Genomic DNA, 20,444 nt, shown 5'->3' with positions numbered 1-20,444 from the left:
GGTGGCGAGTCTGTTGCGCCATTTCCTCTCGCGCAGGGGAAGCAGTTAATCGGTGAAGGATGGGTGACTCTGGTTGCTGTCAATGGCTTGAATGCACGGATAGCCGAGTGGTTGAGGTCACCACGCTAAAACCACTGTACGTGTCGTGTCGTGGGTTCGATCCCCATTTAGGACAATCATTTGCGTGATCCTCGGATGCTTGTTCTGAGTCTGGGTGTCATTGTGCATATGTGATTCGTATGTTTGTGAAACCCCCCGCGACACTAGGATTGAATTCCTTGGTGCGGGAGTCTTTTTTTTTAATTGCAATTTCACATTTAAGTCTAGGTACTTAGTAACCTTATTGGAAAAAATGATTTTTTTATTTGTCTTTCGCAAAAATTCAAGTCATGTACAGAACACACCCAGACTCAGAACTAGCACTTGTGGATAACACGAATACCTGTATTACTCGGCTATCGAACCCGACTCTCAATGCAGTCAAAACAAGTAGATCAAATTAAAGACTAATATTTTGCTGACGTCTTCAATAAAAGCGATGATTTAAACAAAACGTAAACTTACGATTAATTTATTAAAAGTGTATGCGTGTGTATAAGTGACCTACAAAACTCAATACATAATTTAAATACTTACACATAATGAACAATTGGTTGGGGACATGTGACTTTAAATTCACCATTACTTTTGAATGGTCAAACTGCTTTTCAACGTTTTCAAATATACTATCTTAATATAAATTCAAATATATTATTAAATATAAATATTATTTCAAATGTACTATATAAATTCGACGGTTGTTGGATCTCTCGTACGGATCAATAGATTTTGATTTTCGTAGAAACGATAATTTAGTTTTCTTATAAAAAAATATATTAAAATACGACTAAATTTTTTTTTTCAATTCTTTAACAATGGGATTTTGATTGAACGTCTACCACAGCAACTTCAGCCCTTTGGACGTGAAAAGTAAATAAAGATACACAAGCAAATACAAACACACTTACTCACATACATTCGTATTTATTACATTAGTTAAATTACAATATTTAGATTTCTAGTCTAGATTTTGTTTGGCTTTGTGCATGTTGCTTTAATGCATGTGAAAGGTAAATAAAATAAAAAAATAGTTCCACAACTTTTAACGAACGCCATCTAGTCTCTAAAACTACTGAACGGATTTAGATGAAAATTGGTACACAGATAGTTTACAACGAGGATTTACATATAGAATAATTATCTCGATTTTATGTTCCCATGGGATCTTTATCGATTGGTAACGTGCGGGATATCGGTCTGTATTCAAAATTGAAGATAAATTTCAACCAGATACAGTACCAATGTACGTGCTCATCGCATAAACTGTGATCCCAAGTTCGAATCGAGTTTATTATTCGTTTTCTATTCTAAAACTATTAGACTTTGTCCAGACAGTCTCCTGTTGAGAACTATATAATCAGCTTAACATAATAATAACAATAACGCTGTATTAAGTCACTAATATTCACGTTGACATAACTTTCTTTCACACAGAACGTGCTTTATCAGCAGGAGTGAAGTAAAACAATGACATTATGACAAGTTACTTTATTACAACATGCAAAGTAATACATATTTTGACACACTTATCAGTATTACACAATATTTACTAAGTCATTATGATTGGGGAAACTTTTAAACTGTTCTACAATTTTCTTTTTCTTTGTACCAACCTTCAAAACGAAATGTTTCAAAATTCTCGGTATAACAATTAAAAAGTAAGAAAAAAACAAAACAAAATTAAAAACAAAAATTTTAAAATGGCGTCTATTAAAATAAAGAACTATGAAAACTCTTCTAAAATTGAATTTTTAAGGCTCTTACTCAGATCTTAGATCATTTTCCATTCGTTAAAGTAAAGAAAATTTAATGCCCATCAGTACTCACCAGGCTAAATCTTCTAGAACGAACTGAAGCTTACGATTGAGTAAATCATACAGAAAGAGCCATAAAAAGGCTGCCAATTACTTGACCATACTTAGAAGATGTAAGAGTATCCATTGTAACCCCCACAACCGCAACCGCACCCACCCCCACAACCACCATAGGCGTATGTTGGGGCATAAGCTGTGGTGTACGCAGGGGCGTACGCTGGGGCCACTGCAACCGGTACAGTAGCGATCACGTTGGGGTTGAGGGGGAGGCTCTCAGCGAGTAGACTGCTGACGGTAAGCAAGGAGAGAGTGTCGGCAAGGCTGGCCGCGACGCTGGGTTGCGCGATGGTGGAGACCAGGGGGGAGGAGAGGGCGATGGGGGAGGGGCCGCGGATGCATTGTGAGAAGGCAGACTGTGGAAGTAGAAGGTGGTTAGAAAATTGCAGGATTGTTGAAGCAGTTGTATATTGCAATTGTAAATGGATTTTTAAATCGTATTATACTAAAAGGAGTGTAGTAGGATTACATGAAAAGCAGGATTGAAAATAACAATTAGGTTATAATCATACTGATGTTCAGTCTTGGCACATCCTGTGTACTTATATGACACGAGTAGAAAAGGGTAGTAAAACCTATGGTACTCATATTTTCAAAGCTATTAGATAGATATAGATATTGATTTAAAAAATACAGACTATAGTATACTACGTTTAGGAAAATAACGTCGTTAGGAAACTTGTTAAGGCAAACAAAAACAATTGATATTTTTCGAAAAAATTCAAAACGTACCTGGATAAGAACAGCCTGCACAATGACGAATGCAAATGCGAAGGATTTCATTTTGATTGATTGATCTTCAAAACTAAACTTTGAATGTACTTTCTCTATAAACGGCACACTATTTATATGAAATAATTTCATAATTATAAAAATTTCACATTTATTAACACGTGAAATCCTTTTCTTTTAAATATGAAAGTATTGAAACGTATATGGAGCAACCTTCGCCGATAGCACAGTTGCAAAATTAAAAAAAAAACGAATTGTTTTTTTTATCTGTTAAATGTCTATTTGCATTTCTGATACAATGCGAAAATCACTCTATTGCAATTACGGTAAAGTTTAAATTCTTTTGAATCGATAAACAAGGGAGTTTTTAGCAAAAATGTTTCGTTTATGTTTCTTGAATTTTGTATTGACAGCTGTTTTGACAATGTCAGTCAAGTTTCCGTGGTGTAGCGGTTATCACATCTGCCTAACACGCAGAAGGCCCCCGGTTCGATCCCGGGCGGAAACATAGCTTTTTGCGATTATAAATCGAAATAATGAGAGTACTTACTTTTTTATCACTCAAGCAAACCTGAAAATTTTCTGTTAAAATGACAATCAAAATTTTATCATATCGCAAAACAAATTGCTGAATTGTTTGATTTTACGTAATAACTTCTTGTGGTCTAAGATTAACCCATCCATAATGTAGCTTTATCAGCTTTCTTGTTGTGGTTTCTTTATCAATATTTCTCTCTTAAAAGATGTGTTGGTTTCATTCAATTTCGGATATTCGGACATTTTAAAAATTACGCAATTTGTATATTTAAAAATAAAACCAAATTTATAGTAAAAAAAAACTTTGTATTGACATTCGAAATTTCGAATTCCGGTGTAATTAAAAAGTTATCAAATAGTGATGCGAAATACATTATGTCATACCGATTATTGAAATCGGAATTTTGTAATCGATAAATTATATACAAAAACTTGCGATTAATATCATTTGTTTTATTGATAAGTTTATATTGTTAAAAGCGTGTTGTATTCAAGAAAAATGTTTGAAAAATATTTAGTTCTTGTTTTTTGTGTTATTTTCAATGTAAGTTTTATATGTTTGTATTTTAAACCTAATGAATTCTATTTTGTTTGCCCAAAGTAATATATTGGTTCTATTTTTGAGAAAGCGCTTCGTTTTGTATAAAAGTGACTTAGAATATTTAACGTTACAATTACGTGACGTGATAAATAGCGATGTCTTTGACAATGAGAAAATAATCTCTTGAGCTATCTCAAAAGTATGCATCATTGTGACCTTTATACTGTTGCGTTAAGGGTAAATTTGCAAAATCTTGGCGGTTGACGTTTTGACACAGTTTGACTCAGCCGTAGTAGGAATTGAATTCCAAGAATATAACTTGCCCTACTAACACAATACTGTTTTAATTAAAAAAAAATTAATATCTCACGTCAAATTAGCCAGATTTCAGTACCTTTTTATGTACATTTTAAATGATCTGTTAACAGGAAGTGACGTCACAAGTTGATGATTCAGTCCCAATGCTCATCAAGAACCTGAAATCCTCATCTGGTTCCACGACCACAGAATGGGAAGAGCTCTTACCACAGCTACAAATGATCAAAAATACATCGAAAATCAAAAAAGACAAACTTTACAAAGTCGCCAAAATCGTGAAGTATCTTTTGACCGAGGAAAAAGAGAATAAAGAAGCAACAGAAGATGTTAAGAAGGAGCCAGAACTTCCAGAACTTCCAGAAATTGATATTGATAGCATTGTAGAAGAAAGACTTCAGCCAATCAAAGAAGTGGTAGAAAATCAATCGTATATGCTAGATACAGTCAAAGAAAATGACACAACAGTTAAAAACACAACAGACTTCTCTGAAGTATTCAAGAAAATCGCTAAAGCCTTAACAAAATTAAAAGATCAATGCGAAAAAGAAAAAACACCAACTATGATGCCCATCTTTCGACCCACAAATGGCGGCCGCAGTGATTTTACCCCGCCAATTGAAACGTCACAATTTGACAGCCCGAAGCCAAGAACTTATTTTGACATACCCTGTCAAAGAGCTTCCGACATCTTGGGTGAAACTGCAAATATCCCGTTACCAAAAGAAATGTTTTGCGATAAACCAAATGTGAATTTAAAATCTTTAGCTAAAAATACGAAATTAAATTTAGATAATCTCCCTTTTAAAAATATTGTACCGAATTCTGTATCAGTTGTGGATTCGGACGATTCGGTAGCCATTTTGTTTAAGCCTAAAAATGTTTCTTTCATGCAAATGTATGGGAATCTGTTAAAAAAGATAACTATAACTGTTTTGGTACCTTATTATGTGTCCAAATTGGCAATTTAGAATTTGACAAGTTATTTAAAATAATTTATTGTATCTAGTCTAATTTTTGTGTTATTTATTTAAGACAAGATTTAAGAATAATAAAGTGATATTCTAGAAAGTTTTTGTGTTTTTTATAAACCAACAAACTTCGCTACAGCGATATTCAGGCTTAATGTTTTAAGAGATCCAAATTTTCTTATTATTTTACTGATCAAAAAATCACATTGGTATCAATTTCACAATGGATTTTAATCTGTAACCTCAACACAAGTTACTTATAGCATAACATTATTTTTATCTCTGAGTGATCGGTAATAAATATAATTTGTCTTCATTGTAATCTCCGTTTCTTTAATATTAATATGTAATAAGTTATTATCAAAATTTGATAAATTTGTTTCGGTATTTAATAACGAAGCAAATGTGTTTATTTTGCAACTCGCACGTGATAAAATGCATATTTCGGATGGCGTTGACTTGAAATACATATATGACTCAGTACATACCTATAGTTATCACCTACCTACCGTCACCTTTAAATGTAGAACTGTTGAAGTTACATGAGTGAGATAGCACTCTACATTGCGCGTAGTGGCATCTCTCTTTCACTACGGCAATAATTCTGCTTTAATAGTGACTGGTTTTGTGGTAGGCCGGCCATAGATATCAAATTACTGGATGATACGAAAATAAATTACCTCCTTTTAGAAACAAAAACATATTCTAAGTATTTTCGGTCCTCTCATATAAAATAATAAAATAAATTTATTAAAAACCTAGTTCACATTACTTAGTTCATGTACGAATACAAATGAATCAGATGTAAAACCAGTAAAAATATCTTAATAGTTATAATCATAGGAGTTGAGTTAATCTACACCAAGACGTAATAATATACGAGAAGGATGGTCTAAAGATAATATAGGGACACCCGAACTAGGTTTGTTTTAAACCTGTGTTTCGGGTTATCACAGCAGAAAAATGATTGATGCATATTTTAATTGTAATTCTATCACATAATTGTATAATAACAGACTAAGCAGGACAGGCTGTCCTGAATTATTTAATTACATTAACACTATTTATTATTATAATTTCTAAGCTAAACAGTTTATTGTAATATTTCTAGCAATATGGCGTATTCGTATAACAAAATTACTTTTTAGTTTTCAGGATTTCTGGGTATACAGTTATATACCCTCAAATTGAGTAGTCCCCAACCGATGCGTCTTCGGATTTTTTAAGACCGCTTCTTTTATTTTTTTAACTTTTTATTTGTACTCAATTTTGTCTGTAATTTGTTTGTTACCTCAGAACTTCGGACTGTTTTTTTTTGGCCTAGCCTTTTCCCAACTATGTTGGGGTTGGCTACCAGTCCAACCGGTTTCAGATAAGTACCAGTGTTTTACAAGGAGCGACTGCCTATCTGACCTCCTTAACCCAGTTACCTGGGCAACACGATACCCCTTGGTTAGACTGGCTGTCAGACTTTTTCAAGCTTCTGACTACCTGTAACGACTGTCAAAGATGTAGGAATAACAACCGGGACCCACAATTTAACGTTACCTGGGCAACACGATACCCCTTGGTTAGACTGGCTGTCAGACTTTTTCAAGCTTCTGACTACCTGTAACGACTGTGAAAGATGTAGGAATAACAACCGGGACCCACAATTTAACGTGCCTTCCGAAACACGGAGGAACTCGTTATGACAAAGATGGTCACCCATCTACGAACCAACCGCGTCAAGCATAGCTTAACCTGTGATCGAATCACTTATGCGGCTATAGCTTAGCCACGAGCTCCTCTTACAAACCCATAAGTTTTCGATTTGAAGTCTATTTTATATATTTGCTGTTACCTTAAAATCATTTGTTTAACTTATCAAACGTTATTCATAAGCAATAATTGATACAAAAACGTCTATTAATCCATATTGTTGATACTTAATCTACATGAACGAGGCATATACACATACATAATATATTGCTATCCCATATATCTACAGGTGGGGTTATAAAGGAGTATTGCGTCAATCGGTAACCTAGTTCTAGTTCACTGGCCTATATTCCTCGGAAGCGAACCGTACTGTATTGTCATTTTCAGTCAATACGCAAACATCTCAACTGCAATCACACTAATATTATAAATGCCAGACTATGAGAAAGCGTTTGTATGTGTGTGAGGGTGTGTTTATGTTTGTAGCGCCTTTGCGTCTAAACGGGTCAACCGATTTTGGTGCAATTCCGTTTGAAGGTAGCTGATATCTTGGATTTACATAGAGACTTCTCAGGCATAGACTTTTATCCGACTTCTTTCAAGGAGGGTCGATATTTTTGCAGCTTTAACCGAAATCCTAGCTAGTTATTAATAGTCATATTTAATTGTTCAATTAAACGAGTTATGGTACAAAACCAGCCTATGCAGTATTTGCAACTGCGATACAAAGGATTCTTTATAAATTGAAGTATACCTGGGTACCAGTGATCATTTATTTGCTACTCAAAGTACATCATACCATTTAAAAATATAGGTTTTAATGAATTGGTTAGCTACGCTGAAACCTGAGAAGGGCTGGTATGATTCAGCGCGTTTTGCTGTTGCCGTATCTAGGTATTACAGAATTCTTCTGAAAATTTAAATAATGAAGTAATTACGAAAATATGTTTTTTTTACCTGCTACGAAGTATGGTAAAAACAACAAAAACAGTTTTTTAATCAATAATAATAATAGAATAAAAAGTGCAAAATCTAATGAGAAAGTTGGCTTTACACCGCAATTCCTTAGCTATGGTTATAAATTAGCTACATATTTTTCAATGTTTTTTGTTTTTCTATATTAAAGTCTTTTTTGTTTAGTTATGGTACAAACCAGCCTATGCAGTATTTGCAACTGCGATACAAAGGATTCTTTATAAATTGAAGTATACCTGGGTACCAGTGATCATTTATTTGCTACTCAAAGTACATCATACCATTTAAAAATATAGGTTTTAATGAATTGGTTAGCTACGCTGAAACCTGAGAAGGGCTGGTATGATTCAGCGCGTTTTGCTGTTGCCGTATCTAGGTATTACAGAATTCTTCTGAAAATTTAAATAATGAAGTAATTACGAAAATATGTTTTTTTTTACCTTGCTACGAAGTATGGTAAAAACCGTTTTTAATCAATAAAATTCTTAGGTATTTAAGTAGTGCATGAATCCAATAAGTCTGGCTGGAATAATGCGACATAGAATCGCTGCGTAACACAGCGTGCTGCGTAAATCGATCAACGCGTAAGTCAAATGAAAGTTAAAAAGTCGAGAAAAAATGGTTGGTACGTCAAAATTGAGTCAAATTAGCAACTTATTCAGTTTAATGAGCTGTTTAATTGGTCTTTTTGAATGTCGTATAGGTTCAAAACGAAAAATAATTAAAATTGAATAGTTTTAAATGATTACTGGCGATTTAAGTAATCTTTATTGAACAGAAACTGTTGGCTTAAATAAAGCTTGTAGTCAAATTATTTTTGACATTTTCGGCGGTCGATTTTTCGTGTCGTATTATATTTATAGTTATGATTGAAAAGAGAATCTATTTTTATATATTTTCTTGTCGATAAGGACTATTATCCTTTTGGGAACAAAACAATCGAATGTGCTAGAGGTGGGTGTAAACAGTGTGACGTCACGGGAGACGGGGCGCATGCGCGAAAGTCCGAGACGGACCACACTAGGGGAGATTTTGGATAGCGATATTGAATTTAGTAAGGAATCTGTTTAACAGATTATATAACCACAGTGTGGTGACTAATAGTAATTCTGTACCACGCAGTCACAAAAATTCAAATCGATAGGTACCTACTCACTTCCCTAACTTTGAACAAGCCGTTAAGCTACAAAACTAGCTAGATAAATTATACACAAATAACTAAACTAAAAACCCCACTTGGACATTGAGAAACTGAGCTCATGTATCTATTTATTTTCACAGTTGGCATTTAATACACGCAGTGATCACAAATATAAATAAAGCCGTCAATACTAAATACTAATTAATTAACCTTGAGGAACATTTCACATGTAGCTTGATTCACAAAAAACGAAGACTGAGGCCGGAGAACTCTGGAATATCTGAGTAAACTCTATGGCTTTTTGCGGATATGGGACTAATAATTATACTTAATTACTGATCTTGGGCTGCCCATACCTATGTATAGCGTTGCCAGGTCGCCAAACCTAATAGCTGGACAGACCAACCAGTTTGGCCGGACATTTGGTTAAAAAAGCCGGACACCCTATATTATTGAGGATTTAGGTACGACAATTTTATGTAAAATCAGGTCTTTTTGATTATTAAAATAAAAAAAAATCTCTTTGAGTTGCACAATAAAATTAAATTCAAGATAATTAAACATTTATGAACAAATAAGACATTTTTAACTCAAAAAAAACTTTATCGTAAAAAGCCTAACAAAAGCCGGACAAGACGGACACCGTTTACCTATTTTAGCCGGACATGTAATCAAAAAGCTTATCTATGTCCGGCTTTATCCGGAAGCCTGGCCACGCTACTTATGTATGTACTTCTATAGATATTTCGTGATTGTATTTAGTGTCACTGAATTCTGGACACCCTATTTTACCTGAATTGGCTAAATATCTAAGTTTCACAACCTCTTTTACTAGGCAAAAATGTCTCATGACAAGGCTGGTGTTGTGAATTGCCTGATTTTTTTGTAATTGCAAAATGTTGTCAGGCATATTGCCAATCAAAAATTATTAGGTAACGGGTAGTAGGTGATTTAACTCAATCTCAGAGAAAAGATTATACAAAATATTATAACAGAATGCTTTGAAATTTAGTATCTTCAAACTGTACCCTTGTCGTTACCCGACAATTCTTTGAGACCCTTTATGATGTATACCTTTGTGATGAATTTTAGTTACAGACAGATTTAATTCTATTTTTATCCAGAAACCTGACAACAAAAATCAACCCGTGTAAACCTTCCCATCCTCCCTAAAAATAGAGGGTGGAGATCCCTCTACGTATATCGTACCTATAATACCGCCGCTGCGGCGACTAGCACAGCACTAGTCGTGACCACGCTGCCAAGCCTGAATGTCGTTACCCAGGAACCGAAAAAAATCTAGAAAGTACCAAAAAAGTATAAACATTGATGTGCGGGCCAGTAAAAAAACTAAGTATTCCTTAATTGGAAGGTTTTTGACAAGTGAAGTGTAAACTCAAAGTGAAGTTATGACGTTACATGCCTTACCGGCATCAAGTTACATGATACAAAAACAAATATTAACGAACATTGAGCCGTCAACGAGTAGTATGCCATCGTTAATTTTTCGTAATCGGTAAGTTTTTAATCGATTTTAGTTGTTATGTATGGTACGCATTACGGCGCAGCCCAATCGATAGTGCTGCAGCTAACTTCACTATGGTCAGCATTGACGTTATGTTTTCAGAGAACGGAACGTTATCCTAGCAACACAGTTGTCAACGAAAGTATTGATCGTCAATTTTAAGTCTCGTTTTTGCTTATGTAGCTTTTAAAACACATCTTTACGTATTCTAGTAGAATTCTAATTAAACAATAGCTGTATTTCGAGGAACCGAATCACTATTATGTAACTAAAAAAATTATGGATAAAATGTTTTATCCTTGCACGTGGAATGGAACGTTTTTATCTAGAACAGAAACGTCACGTTTCCGGTGGCCATTATGGAAAAATTGTGTTATGCGACCAATTTCAGACGGCTTTCTGCACGTGCGTTTTGTATGTAAATAGTATACCACTTAATTTTATGGTTAACGCCTTTCGCTCGGACTTCAAGTTGATTATTCATCAAATCAAATTAATTTACACTTCGCTTGTTCGTGTTCGTGTGAACTACGCAATTCCTGCGATCCTCTACGGTCCAACCGTGTTTTTCTTCCCAAGTATTTCCAAGGCTTAAATACGACTTGTCAAGATGACGAAGTTAATACAACAGTTAAATTTTAGTAGTAGTATTAGTAGTAATTACAATAATTACTACGATGTCGTTGGTTTGGAACCCCCCGCTGTCGAGGAGAAAAACTACTAGTAAGTGATTTCTTTTGATAATTATCTTTATTTCTTATCATATTTGTAATTAAACCCGTCGTAGCACTGATAGATTGTTCTGTGTGCTTGTTTGAATTTGGAACGGCACTTATTACGTATTGCGCCGTGCATTGTCCTTCTATTTCAATACGTCATCATGTAATTGGCTGATTACCTTCGTGTCGCAATCTTTATAATTTTGTCTAACCTTTTTTTCACGTGGAGGTTATCACCATCGAGGTTTTAACTTTTATGATTAGAACGTGAATCATAGACTTCTTTTGTTTATAGTCTTCCGATCGTTTGATATGTGAAAGTTATTTTGAGCACTGGTTTATTAACTACGGCTGAGAAAAGTTTAACATTTTGTAATCGTATTTTTACATTAGTTCTCATAATACTGTTGATTTTCAATGTCGTTACGTCTACGAAGTTTTGAAGTAGTAACTAGGATTTATGTTCGACTTTCCTTTGTCATTTTAAACTATGACCTTCAAAGTTTATAGTTAAGTTGACAACTCTATAATGGCGCCTTTAGTCCTTCCTTCGATTTTAGACTACAGTAGATTTTTTTTTCAATATCATCATTAACTATTTATATAATATTATTGTTTATAATCTTCATGTTCTTATTGTCATTATAGTTCATTGAACCTTCAATGTATATAAACAAATAATGTAACACCTAATTACTTTTTTATAAATGAATCTATAATGAGAAAATAGTATCAAAGCAATTACATTTTCTAATGTTCTACTTCCTACCCTATTAAACATTTAATTACACGATGCTCTGTAAATTTCTCAGGGAGTACTATGATTATTTTTGACCACTTTTAAAACAATTTTTGTCATGGTTTATTAAGTATTTAAGTGTGCCACAAATCATATTTAAACTTCAATCAAATCAATAGAATATTGCCTGTCACTTTGTGGACAATTTGACAACCCGTCAAAATGGTAAACTTAGCATGGACAGAGTATGCAATTGTAAAATCGAGAGAAGGCACTGTATACCACACCATGTATTGTGTGTTCTCTCTCCATAGCTGGCCTCTTACAGTATTAATCAAAAGTCATGATAGATTTAACCGTATCATGTAGGATATTCAAAATACAAAAAAAAAGACAAAAAATTGATGTCTTAACAAACCATTGTTTTATTCTGGGCTAAAATAACAATTATCACTACACAAACAGGCAGACAAACATAATATACTATGCTAACAGACAGGATGATACAAAAGATAGCAACAATCAAACATGGCTACCAATATGTATAATTATTTATTGTACATTGAGCGTCAGAATAAACTTGCATTGTCTTATATGGTTAGTGAATGGAAATAATGTTTGGAATTGAAGGTAGAATTGTATAATTACAATCTTACTTCCATATTTTGTCAAAAAGTTAACATTCAAGGCAAGGCTGTTAATGCCTGCATTATGCAAACTTCATAAATCTATAAAACGATAAATTTAAAATGTGTCTTCTGTAAATATTTTTTATCAATCATCATGGCACAGAAATACTCTGATAGTTGCTATTCTTCAGTTTCACATGACTAAAGGAGAAAAATCGAAAGCTCATAATATGGATACTACCGATACAATCTTAACAGTGCAAAAGTGTCCAAGTCGTTTTAATAGTATAAATTACATTAAAACTTAGACAAAAATTACTGTTTGGCAGATTCACTGGTGTGGATTTCTGTTATGCCATTTAAAATATGAGGATCTAGAGATATATGTTAATGCAGAGGGTCAAGTAGTTGAACCTAAATTTCACTGTGAATGGAAACGCCCAAACACACATACAAACCCATCCGTATATAGTATTATTGTTTCATGTTGTATGGATTGCTAAAAGAAAAGCATATAAGGAACATAGCAAATCGTTTTTTCCATGCATAATGGATTTTATTACAAAAGAATTATCTATAATATTATTTCTATGTTTAATTAAACTTTAAAAAGTGTAACTAAGGTACTTCAAATCAATATAAAACTGAAAGCTATACCCAACACATAAAGACTTGAGACGTCCAAATAGGAAGTCAGTTTTTTAAATAAATTTTGGGATGTTTATAATTCGAGGATAACTTAACTGATTATTCTAATGATACTTTTCTGATACGCTGTTACGACTTTTGTACTTTTTATCATAAATAAATTGAAGAAAAACAGATGCAGCCTATTTAAAACCTGACCTCTCAATCAAAACTTGTCACTTGCCTATGAAAAACGTGATTCGTTTTTATTAAAACAATGAGTATTGATCGAACACAATGCGGCGGCATTTGGCCTTGGGTTACCGTCACGATAACAAGTAGGTAATTTAAAAGTAGCTGACTTATTGTTTACCGTTTCATTGGTTGCGTGATCACAAGAAAATTGTGGTTTCAGTTGCTGAAATTAACGGTAGAAAGATTTTTTGGGATTTGATTTATTCGAAATTATACATATTTGTATGTACATATCAGGTTTATTCGAAATAGATAGAAAACGTATTGCTATGTAATATTTTTATATATGTGGAAGAGAGATGTCTCTATACGCCGTGTATATGTATCACGCTTCTCCAACTGAAATAACACTTAAGTAGACTTCGTGAGATACAAAACGAGGGTAGTTTCGAAAATACTAAAAATATTGATTCAAACACTGAGTCAAGACAAAAACGACGTGTTTTTTGTTTGAGTCATATACCATTCAGGCATTTAAGGAAAACTGTGTGATCGTCTTGAAAGCGGGAAGTTAATCATGTTTTGTCCGTACCATCCAAACTCCAATCTATTGAACTATAACCTCTAATAATATTCACCTGTATCAAAATTAAAAGAATGACATAACAAGTAGAATTTAAATATAATTCCAAGCAAATAAATGTGGGTAGTCATGCAAGTCACGTAAGAAAAAAGTGAAGCCATTTTAAATCCTTGTATTTCAATGCCTTCACTAGCAGAATCGTCGTTAGATAAGCGGCCATGTTTTAAGTTTATTTATAGATTACTTTTACTCGGCGTGTTTAATTATGCAGATAATAGAAATAGGTCGTGTTTAAATGTTTTACTGCCCTCCTACCACGAGATGTTAGCAGGAATGGTAACGTAGAGAGAGTGAGAAGCCACTATATAATGAAACGCGGTCTCGTTTACGCACTGTGATAGTACTGTTTTATGAGTTTTCATGGTACATGTTTTTACAGAAATGGTTTTCAGTTTCGTGATTCTATGTTAGTATTTTTTTATGATTATAACGATTCTGTTTTACTACCCGGTTTAGCAATTAAAGTTTCAAGTACACTGTAGTGCTTTTTTTAACGAAATAATTACATTTCTTTTGACGCTGTTGAATGTAAATTTTCTATAAAAAACTAGTTTTTAAACGCGGATTCGCTTGATTGTATGTCGAATATCGTGGCATCAAAATGCCGTGTTATTTAAACTTCAAGCTATCGCCAAGTGGCATAAAAATGAAAGATGATGTGGGGAAATTGTAGTCAGATGAAAAAGGGGGGGCTCCTTTGCCCAGCTGTGGGACCTGGCACAGGCTAAACAATCTAAAACATCACCGATGTTTTGGACTTGCATGTCTGATGGAATATCATGTTATAAGGTTAGTAGCTACTGACCGTAAATAAGAATGTTTAAAAATCTCACTTCATATCTAAAAAGAAAACAATAATACAAAATGTTTTTCCCATTATTAAAATTTCAAACCGAGATTTATCTTGCCGCCAACCCAAGTGACAGCTGTCACTTTCCACGGGGGACTGCGATAGCGTTCCATTTATGAAAATGTCAGCAAAGGTAACGTCCTATTCAGCCGTTATTCAACCTGAGATCTTTATTGTTCTCAATGTTTACGGTATTGCGTGATTTCTTGTTGAGCGTCTTTTTACTTTCATCTGTTCGTCTCTTTAATTCGCTCATTTATCACTTGAGGAAAGATATATTCACATACGAAGACGGATTTATTTCAGTGCCATATTTTATTTGATAAAATCTTTATTCTTGGTTAGCTTTTTTTGTAAAATTATTCCAGAACTTGAAAATCGTTACTGAGTTAACTTTAACCTTAGTTTACGTAGTATTTTGGTCAAAACTCGCTTGGCAACCAAGAAGAATCAATATGGAAACCTTACTCCATACTGTTTGTGCTCAACGAAAGCAGAAACAACGGTTCTATATTTAACAACGGAAAATTTTGGTAACATTGTATTTGATTAATGTCAAGGCTGACGTATTGACTTCGTAGGAAGCGTACGAAAGAAAACATAATAAAATACCGAATATTTAACTAAGGAACAGTTAATATATTGATTCTGTGGCACAGTAGCTTGTTGGTTTATTTCTACTTTTCTGTCGAATCTATTGATCTGTGTCTATACTTTCTCAGCGAATCTTTGATAAAACTACGTAGAAGGATATATTTTATTTTTATTTTGATTCAGTGGATATGCATGCTGGTTACATAACTTGTATTCGCCCATAGGCCACAGGCCCATTGATAGGTGTAAGAAAATGAAGCTAGACTAAGCCTTGCCGTAATAGCCGGCATCCACGCTGCCGAAACCTGGGACTAAAGCTTCTAAAGCAGTAAATCTCCTAAAAGTGAGAGATGACTTAAAACCAGCGTAACCGATCAAACATGTTTGAGTCAAAACTACGTGTTTGAGTAAAACAGGTTTGACCATCGTGCATCGCCCTCAAGCTTGCAATTTGTAAAAACAAAACATGATTTATCAATGTCATTGCAAAAAACACTTACACTAGATAATTATGATAAAACTATTTAGTTGGACCTAACCCAAACGCAGAATGACGAGACAACCACGCCCGGCCGCGATTTAAAAATAAAATGTAAACAATTTGCGCGCCAATAAGACGGTATGGCGGCCATTTTTCATTGCTCACTGTTTTCCTTGTTGAAAATAGAAATTTTGCAAAATAGTTTTTTATCTAGATTATTCAGTATCATCGAGATAATATCAGTCTAGAAATGTCTCAATGCTGGGTAAAGGCGTTTTCCCGTAGAGGGAAGGATCCCGGTATCTTCTATTAGCTTTTCTCATTAAAAAATACGTCTTCCGCGCTAAGGAATCGAATCTTTGTATCATGGGGATCCGCAAACATTCATGTTAAACACACGGACATCCAATCATCAATCCTTATTTCATTGGATTCCCATTTCCCATTCATCAAAATGGTTGTCCTACCCGGGCATTAAAACCTCAATACGTCGCGCACACCACGTTTGGCGTAGTGACTTATACCATTCGGGTATCTGTGCTGTTAAATATTAAGCTATTACAAAGTAAAATGTTGTCAAGTCAATCCCATATTGCTGTAACATTTATTTTCTTCGTTTCCTATCAGAGAATTGCACTGCTTTTGAAAAGAGTCTGCGTACTACAGAGATGATCGACATTTTGCTTTCACATACATAAAATGCTTACTGAAAGAGGATGTAGCAACCATGATGTGGTAAATGTCTTAAAAGTGAATTAAGAAATAAAAGAACATACTGTAATAAGTATTTACTACAAGTATTGACTTAAAGAAATCTTCTCTCGTTGCTCGCTTATAACAAATGGTCAATCATCAATCAACCTTTACACATGCATGTTAGATGTCTAAAGTATGATGCATTTGTCTTATTGTGCGTCAGAGAATAGATGAAAGTATTGGCAGCAATTGACGTCAGTCGGACGGTTATCATTTGTGAGGTTTATACTTCTAAATCATGTTTGGACGGTCTATGTCCCTATCCATCCCAGTCGGATACAAATTTAAATCGCTCAAAGTAATTTAGGTCCTTCTCTGACCTAGCCAGATACCTTGAATTTCAATCCTTGAAAGTTTGTTAAAAATTTACAGTGCAGTCAAATAATATTTATTTTCGTCCTAATTTTTCTTTTGGAATAGGAAAGATTTCCCCGAGAATCCGAAGGGACACACCCCAGAACTAAATTGACTTTACCGCCCACGATAGCGATTCTATTATTCACATAAAACTCGAACGTAACAAGGGAATTTTCCATAATTCTCAATACTTGTTGTCTTCTGCTTTCGGTAAAACCTTTTATTAATCTAATTCGGATAAATTACACTACTTATAACTCGAAATTATGCTTTTATTATTTCTTTAATCTAATAAGATGATATTACTTCCCAATGAGGCTAAATAGCAGTTTGATGCTATTAATCAGTAACATTAATACACACGAGTAAGCTATCAACAATAATTTCGCACCCTAAATACAGAACAGACAGTTGCAAAAACAAGCAAACATATTTCAGTTGCCAATTGCCATAATAACACGAAATACCGTAGCGGTAACATGGCAAAGATTCAAACGAATGACGCAGTGTTTTGACGGTAGTTCTATTAAAAGATTAATACAATATAGTTAAGTGGCGACCGGCGAAAGTGTCTTGGATTTCAACTCGCTTTACTTTGGAAAATTCCATATCTTATTGTTTTACAATGGAAAGTTTTGGAGTCGTGTTTCTTAATATTCAGTTGTTTTGTAAGTTATCCTTTGCTTATTGCTGAGTTTTCTTGGTGTAGGGCTCTTATTTCAAGGCATACTTTGCCCGTTTTTTGTTCAACGACCCCCGCTCTAAGCAATTCACACTAGTCTTGATACATATTACGGCATCAAGACTCAGGATAGGCATTCGTGGGTCCTATCACACATGCATACATACATTGCTTTTGACATGGAGTCTACGAATGTATCCGTCAACACGTTACTCAATAACTCTGCGCCTTTCAATGACATAGATAGTATGTCAATTTTGAATTATTTCGATCGGCATGCTTTGTCACCTGCGGACGGATGAAAAAGTTGAATATCTTCATATTTTAGATAGAACTTTTTCCATTCCTCAACAGTTTTTCCGTCGGTTATCCCCCGATAGTTACAGTATTCGACCAAGAAAATAGAATAAACGAGTCGTTGAAATTCTTTTAATAATTGGGTAGTTGAGCATTAAAGCCATCTGCAAAAGACGGTAGGCGGAAGAATATTTGTCGAGTTTACCACTTCCTCGGCTAAATGCCAATGTCCGTATTAACTAGGAACTTTGCGTGACGGCGCAGAACGCAGTGTAGAACGATGTCTCTCTTCCACTATCAATAATTTAAGGGTGGTAGGACCTCTATAAAGTCATCGACAAACTGATTCAATAACTCTGTTCGACATCGTTCGGTAAATGTATAGCAACGGCTTGGAATAAGTTGCTGAGGATCTGGTGCAAGAAAAAAGAAAAAAAATAACATCGTTGGTTTTACACAGTAAAACCCCCGTATACCGCTTCAACTCTCAGGGCGGCGAAAGTTCTCGAGGCATTCTTCGGATTAAAAGGGGTTAATTTTGAACCTTGTTATAACTACACCACCAGCTGCGAAAAGTCTATATTCTACCTACAATTTCAGCTTAGTTCAACGACTTTTCAGAAATAAATATGATGAGCAAGTACTATAAAAGCACGTATAAGTACGTTATATGGCAAACGAAGCTTTTATGGATAGGAGCCAAGTTTAACCCATAAATTTTACAAAGAGTTTTGGCAAGCACCTAAAAAGCTCTGAATATAATTCAGCCATATTTGAAATGGAGATTTTGCTATCATTTCTATATTTTTTGGCGAGAGAACAAATGAAAATCTGACTACATCAATTAAACTGTCTGTTCATTTGACACTTCATCTGAAGTCTGTTATGTGAAATGGGAGACTGGAAGACGATATGACTCGCAGCTTGACTTTTGGTTCTACACAGATTTTTCAAGCCTGTAATATTTTTTTAAAAAATTATCACGCTATCTGAATTGCTTTTTTTTTGTTTTAAGAAAACGTAGTTCAGGTCAATCTAAGTCGATTTTGTAACCTTTTGCGCTGGTTAGATAAAAAGTCCAAAAGCTATAAAAGCTGCAAAATTGATTACGATAAAAGTAAAAGGGAAAAGTTATGATCTTATGATGCCGTTTCCGAGAGTCAACTGAATTCTGTAGTCATCTAAATGATTCCACACTATAAGTCTACACGTTAAAATAGTACCTAGAACTACAACTAATCACTGTCGTATTGTTAGGACTGAGAAGCTCGGCTAGTATAATTTACACCGTAATAAAATAATATGCCAGGATCGTAAATATACTGTATTAAATGCTTACCACGTTTTCAAAGCAAAACATACCATTGGAAACGAGACAGCACTATATGCAGTCTATCGCCGTCTCACTCTTACAGCAACAGTTTTGCACGGTAGAAGCTTTGAAACACGTGATATTTATGTAAATTTACTACCTACCGGTCTATAACTGCCTAACTGTAGGTCAAAAACCGTGTAACCGCATGCATAGGTCAGTCACTGCGGGTATTTCAACGTGAAAAGTTAATTATGAGCTGTTATATAAGTATGTGAAATATGTAAGTCTATTTAGGTCAAATATTGTAAGCTAAATTTGTTTTGTTGAAGTAAAACTTCTTCAGGCGCGACTAGATGGTAAATGGATGACAATGCAATGGAATTCCGTTACGGCAATATGGCGTTACGTGTCTATACCATCTGGTTTTAAAATATTTTTGATTTTGTCAATAGATGGTTTATAAACAAACCAATCAAAGAGTTGAAAAAATCTATACATATAATAAATCTGTAGAAAAGTAATTTTTGTACATTGAAGACATTGAAAAAAAAAATAGCCAGCGTGTGAAAAGATAAGTAACAGAACCCATTTCCATCATTTTTGAAATTTTTGTCTGTTTGTCTGTTTATATGTTTGTTTGTGCGCGCATCACGTAAAATCTACGAATTCAATGCAGACAAAGTTTATATACAAAAATTATACGTAACTTGAGGTATAACTTAGTTTTTATTTCATCGAAATCGGTTCACTCTATCAAAAGATGTGATTAATTTAGTGAGTTTAAGAAGTAAAATATTACGTTACGCAATTCAGTATAGTACTTGCAACGACATCTTAAGACTAAAAATAGAACTAATCATGATAGTTGAAATCCAAATCCGATAGATGGCGTTGTGCAAATGACGTCATTTTCTGAATCGCGGTGTTAAGAGTAACACCGCGATTAAGAGTAACACCGCGATTCAGAGAATGACGTCATTTGCACAACGCCATCTATCGGATTTTTCGCGCGAGAATCACCTCGACCGTGTTTACTTGACAAATTAGATTTCGTTTGGTGTCTTAAAAGTTTAGTCTTAGGTTGCTTGGAAGATAATCGTTGTTCTAAATTGGTCGATATATTAGTATTGGGCCAAGAACTGAGCACGGCAA

The 20,444-nt window shown here is 34.3% G+C and overlaps 2 protein-coding genes and 1 non-coding gene across 3 annotated transcripts; 2 read left to right on the top strand and 1 right to left on the bottom strand.

Annotated features, from left to right (window-relative positions):
* Positions 1-1,806: 1,806 nt before the first annotated feature.
* Positions 1,807-2,827, bottom strand: LOC113504174. The gene is made up of 2 exons (XM_026886341.1): positions 2,703-2,827; positions 1,807-2,326 (listed from the first exon to the last, which is right to left on the bottom strand). The coding sequence occupies exons 1-2, from the start codon at positions 2,751-2,753 to the stop codon at positions 2,018-2,020; spliced, it is 360 nt and encodes a 119-aa protein (XP_026742142.1). The 5' UTR covers positions 2,754-2,827; the 3' UTR covers positions 1,807-2,017.
* A 310-nt stretch (positions 2,828-3,137) lies between these two features.
* Trnav-aac lies at positions 3,138-3,210 on the top strand. Its single transcript has one exon. It is a non-coding gene; the product is annotated as a tRNA-Val (tRNA).
* A 548-nt stretch (positions 3,211-3,758) lies between these two features.
* LOC113504173 lies at positions 3,759-5,080 on the top strand. The gene is made up of 2 exons (XM_026886340.1): positions 3,759-3,783; positions 4,209-5,080. Exon 2 carries the CDS (start codon positions 4,242-4,244, stop codon positions 5,064-5,066), a length of 825 nt encoding a protein of 274 aa, XP_026742141.1. The 5' UTR covers positions 3,759-3,783; positions 4,209-4,241; the 3' UTR covers positions 5,067-5,080.
* Positions 5,081-20,444: the final 15,364 nt, after the last annotated feature.

Source organism: Trichoplusia ni, chromosome 21 (assembly GCF_003590095.1).
Source record: "Trichoplusia ni isolate ovarian cell line Hi5 chromosome 21, tn1, whole genome shotgun sequence".
Lineage (NCBI taxonomy): Eukaryota > Metazoa > Arthropoda > Insecta > Lepidoptera > Noctuidae > Trichoplusia > Trichoplusia ni.
This window is presented reverse-complemented; position numbering and strand designations above follow the sequence as displayed.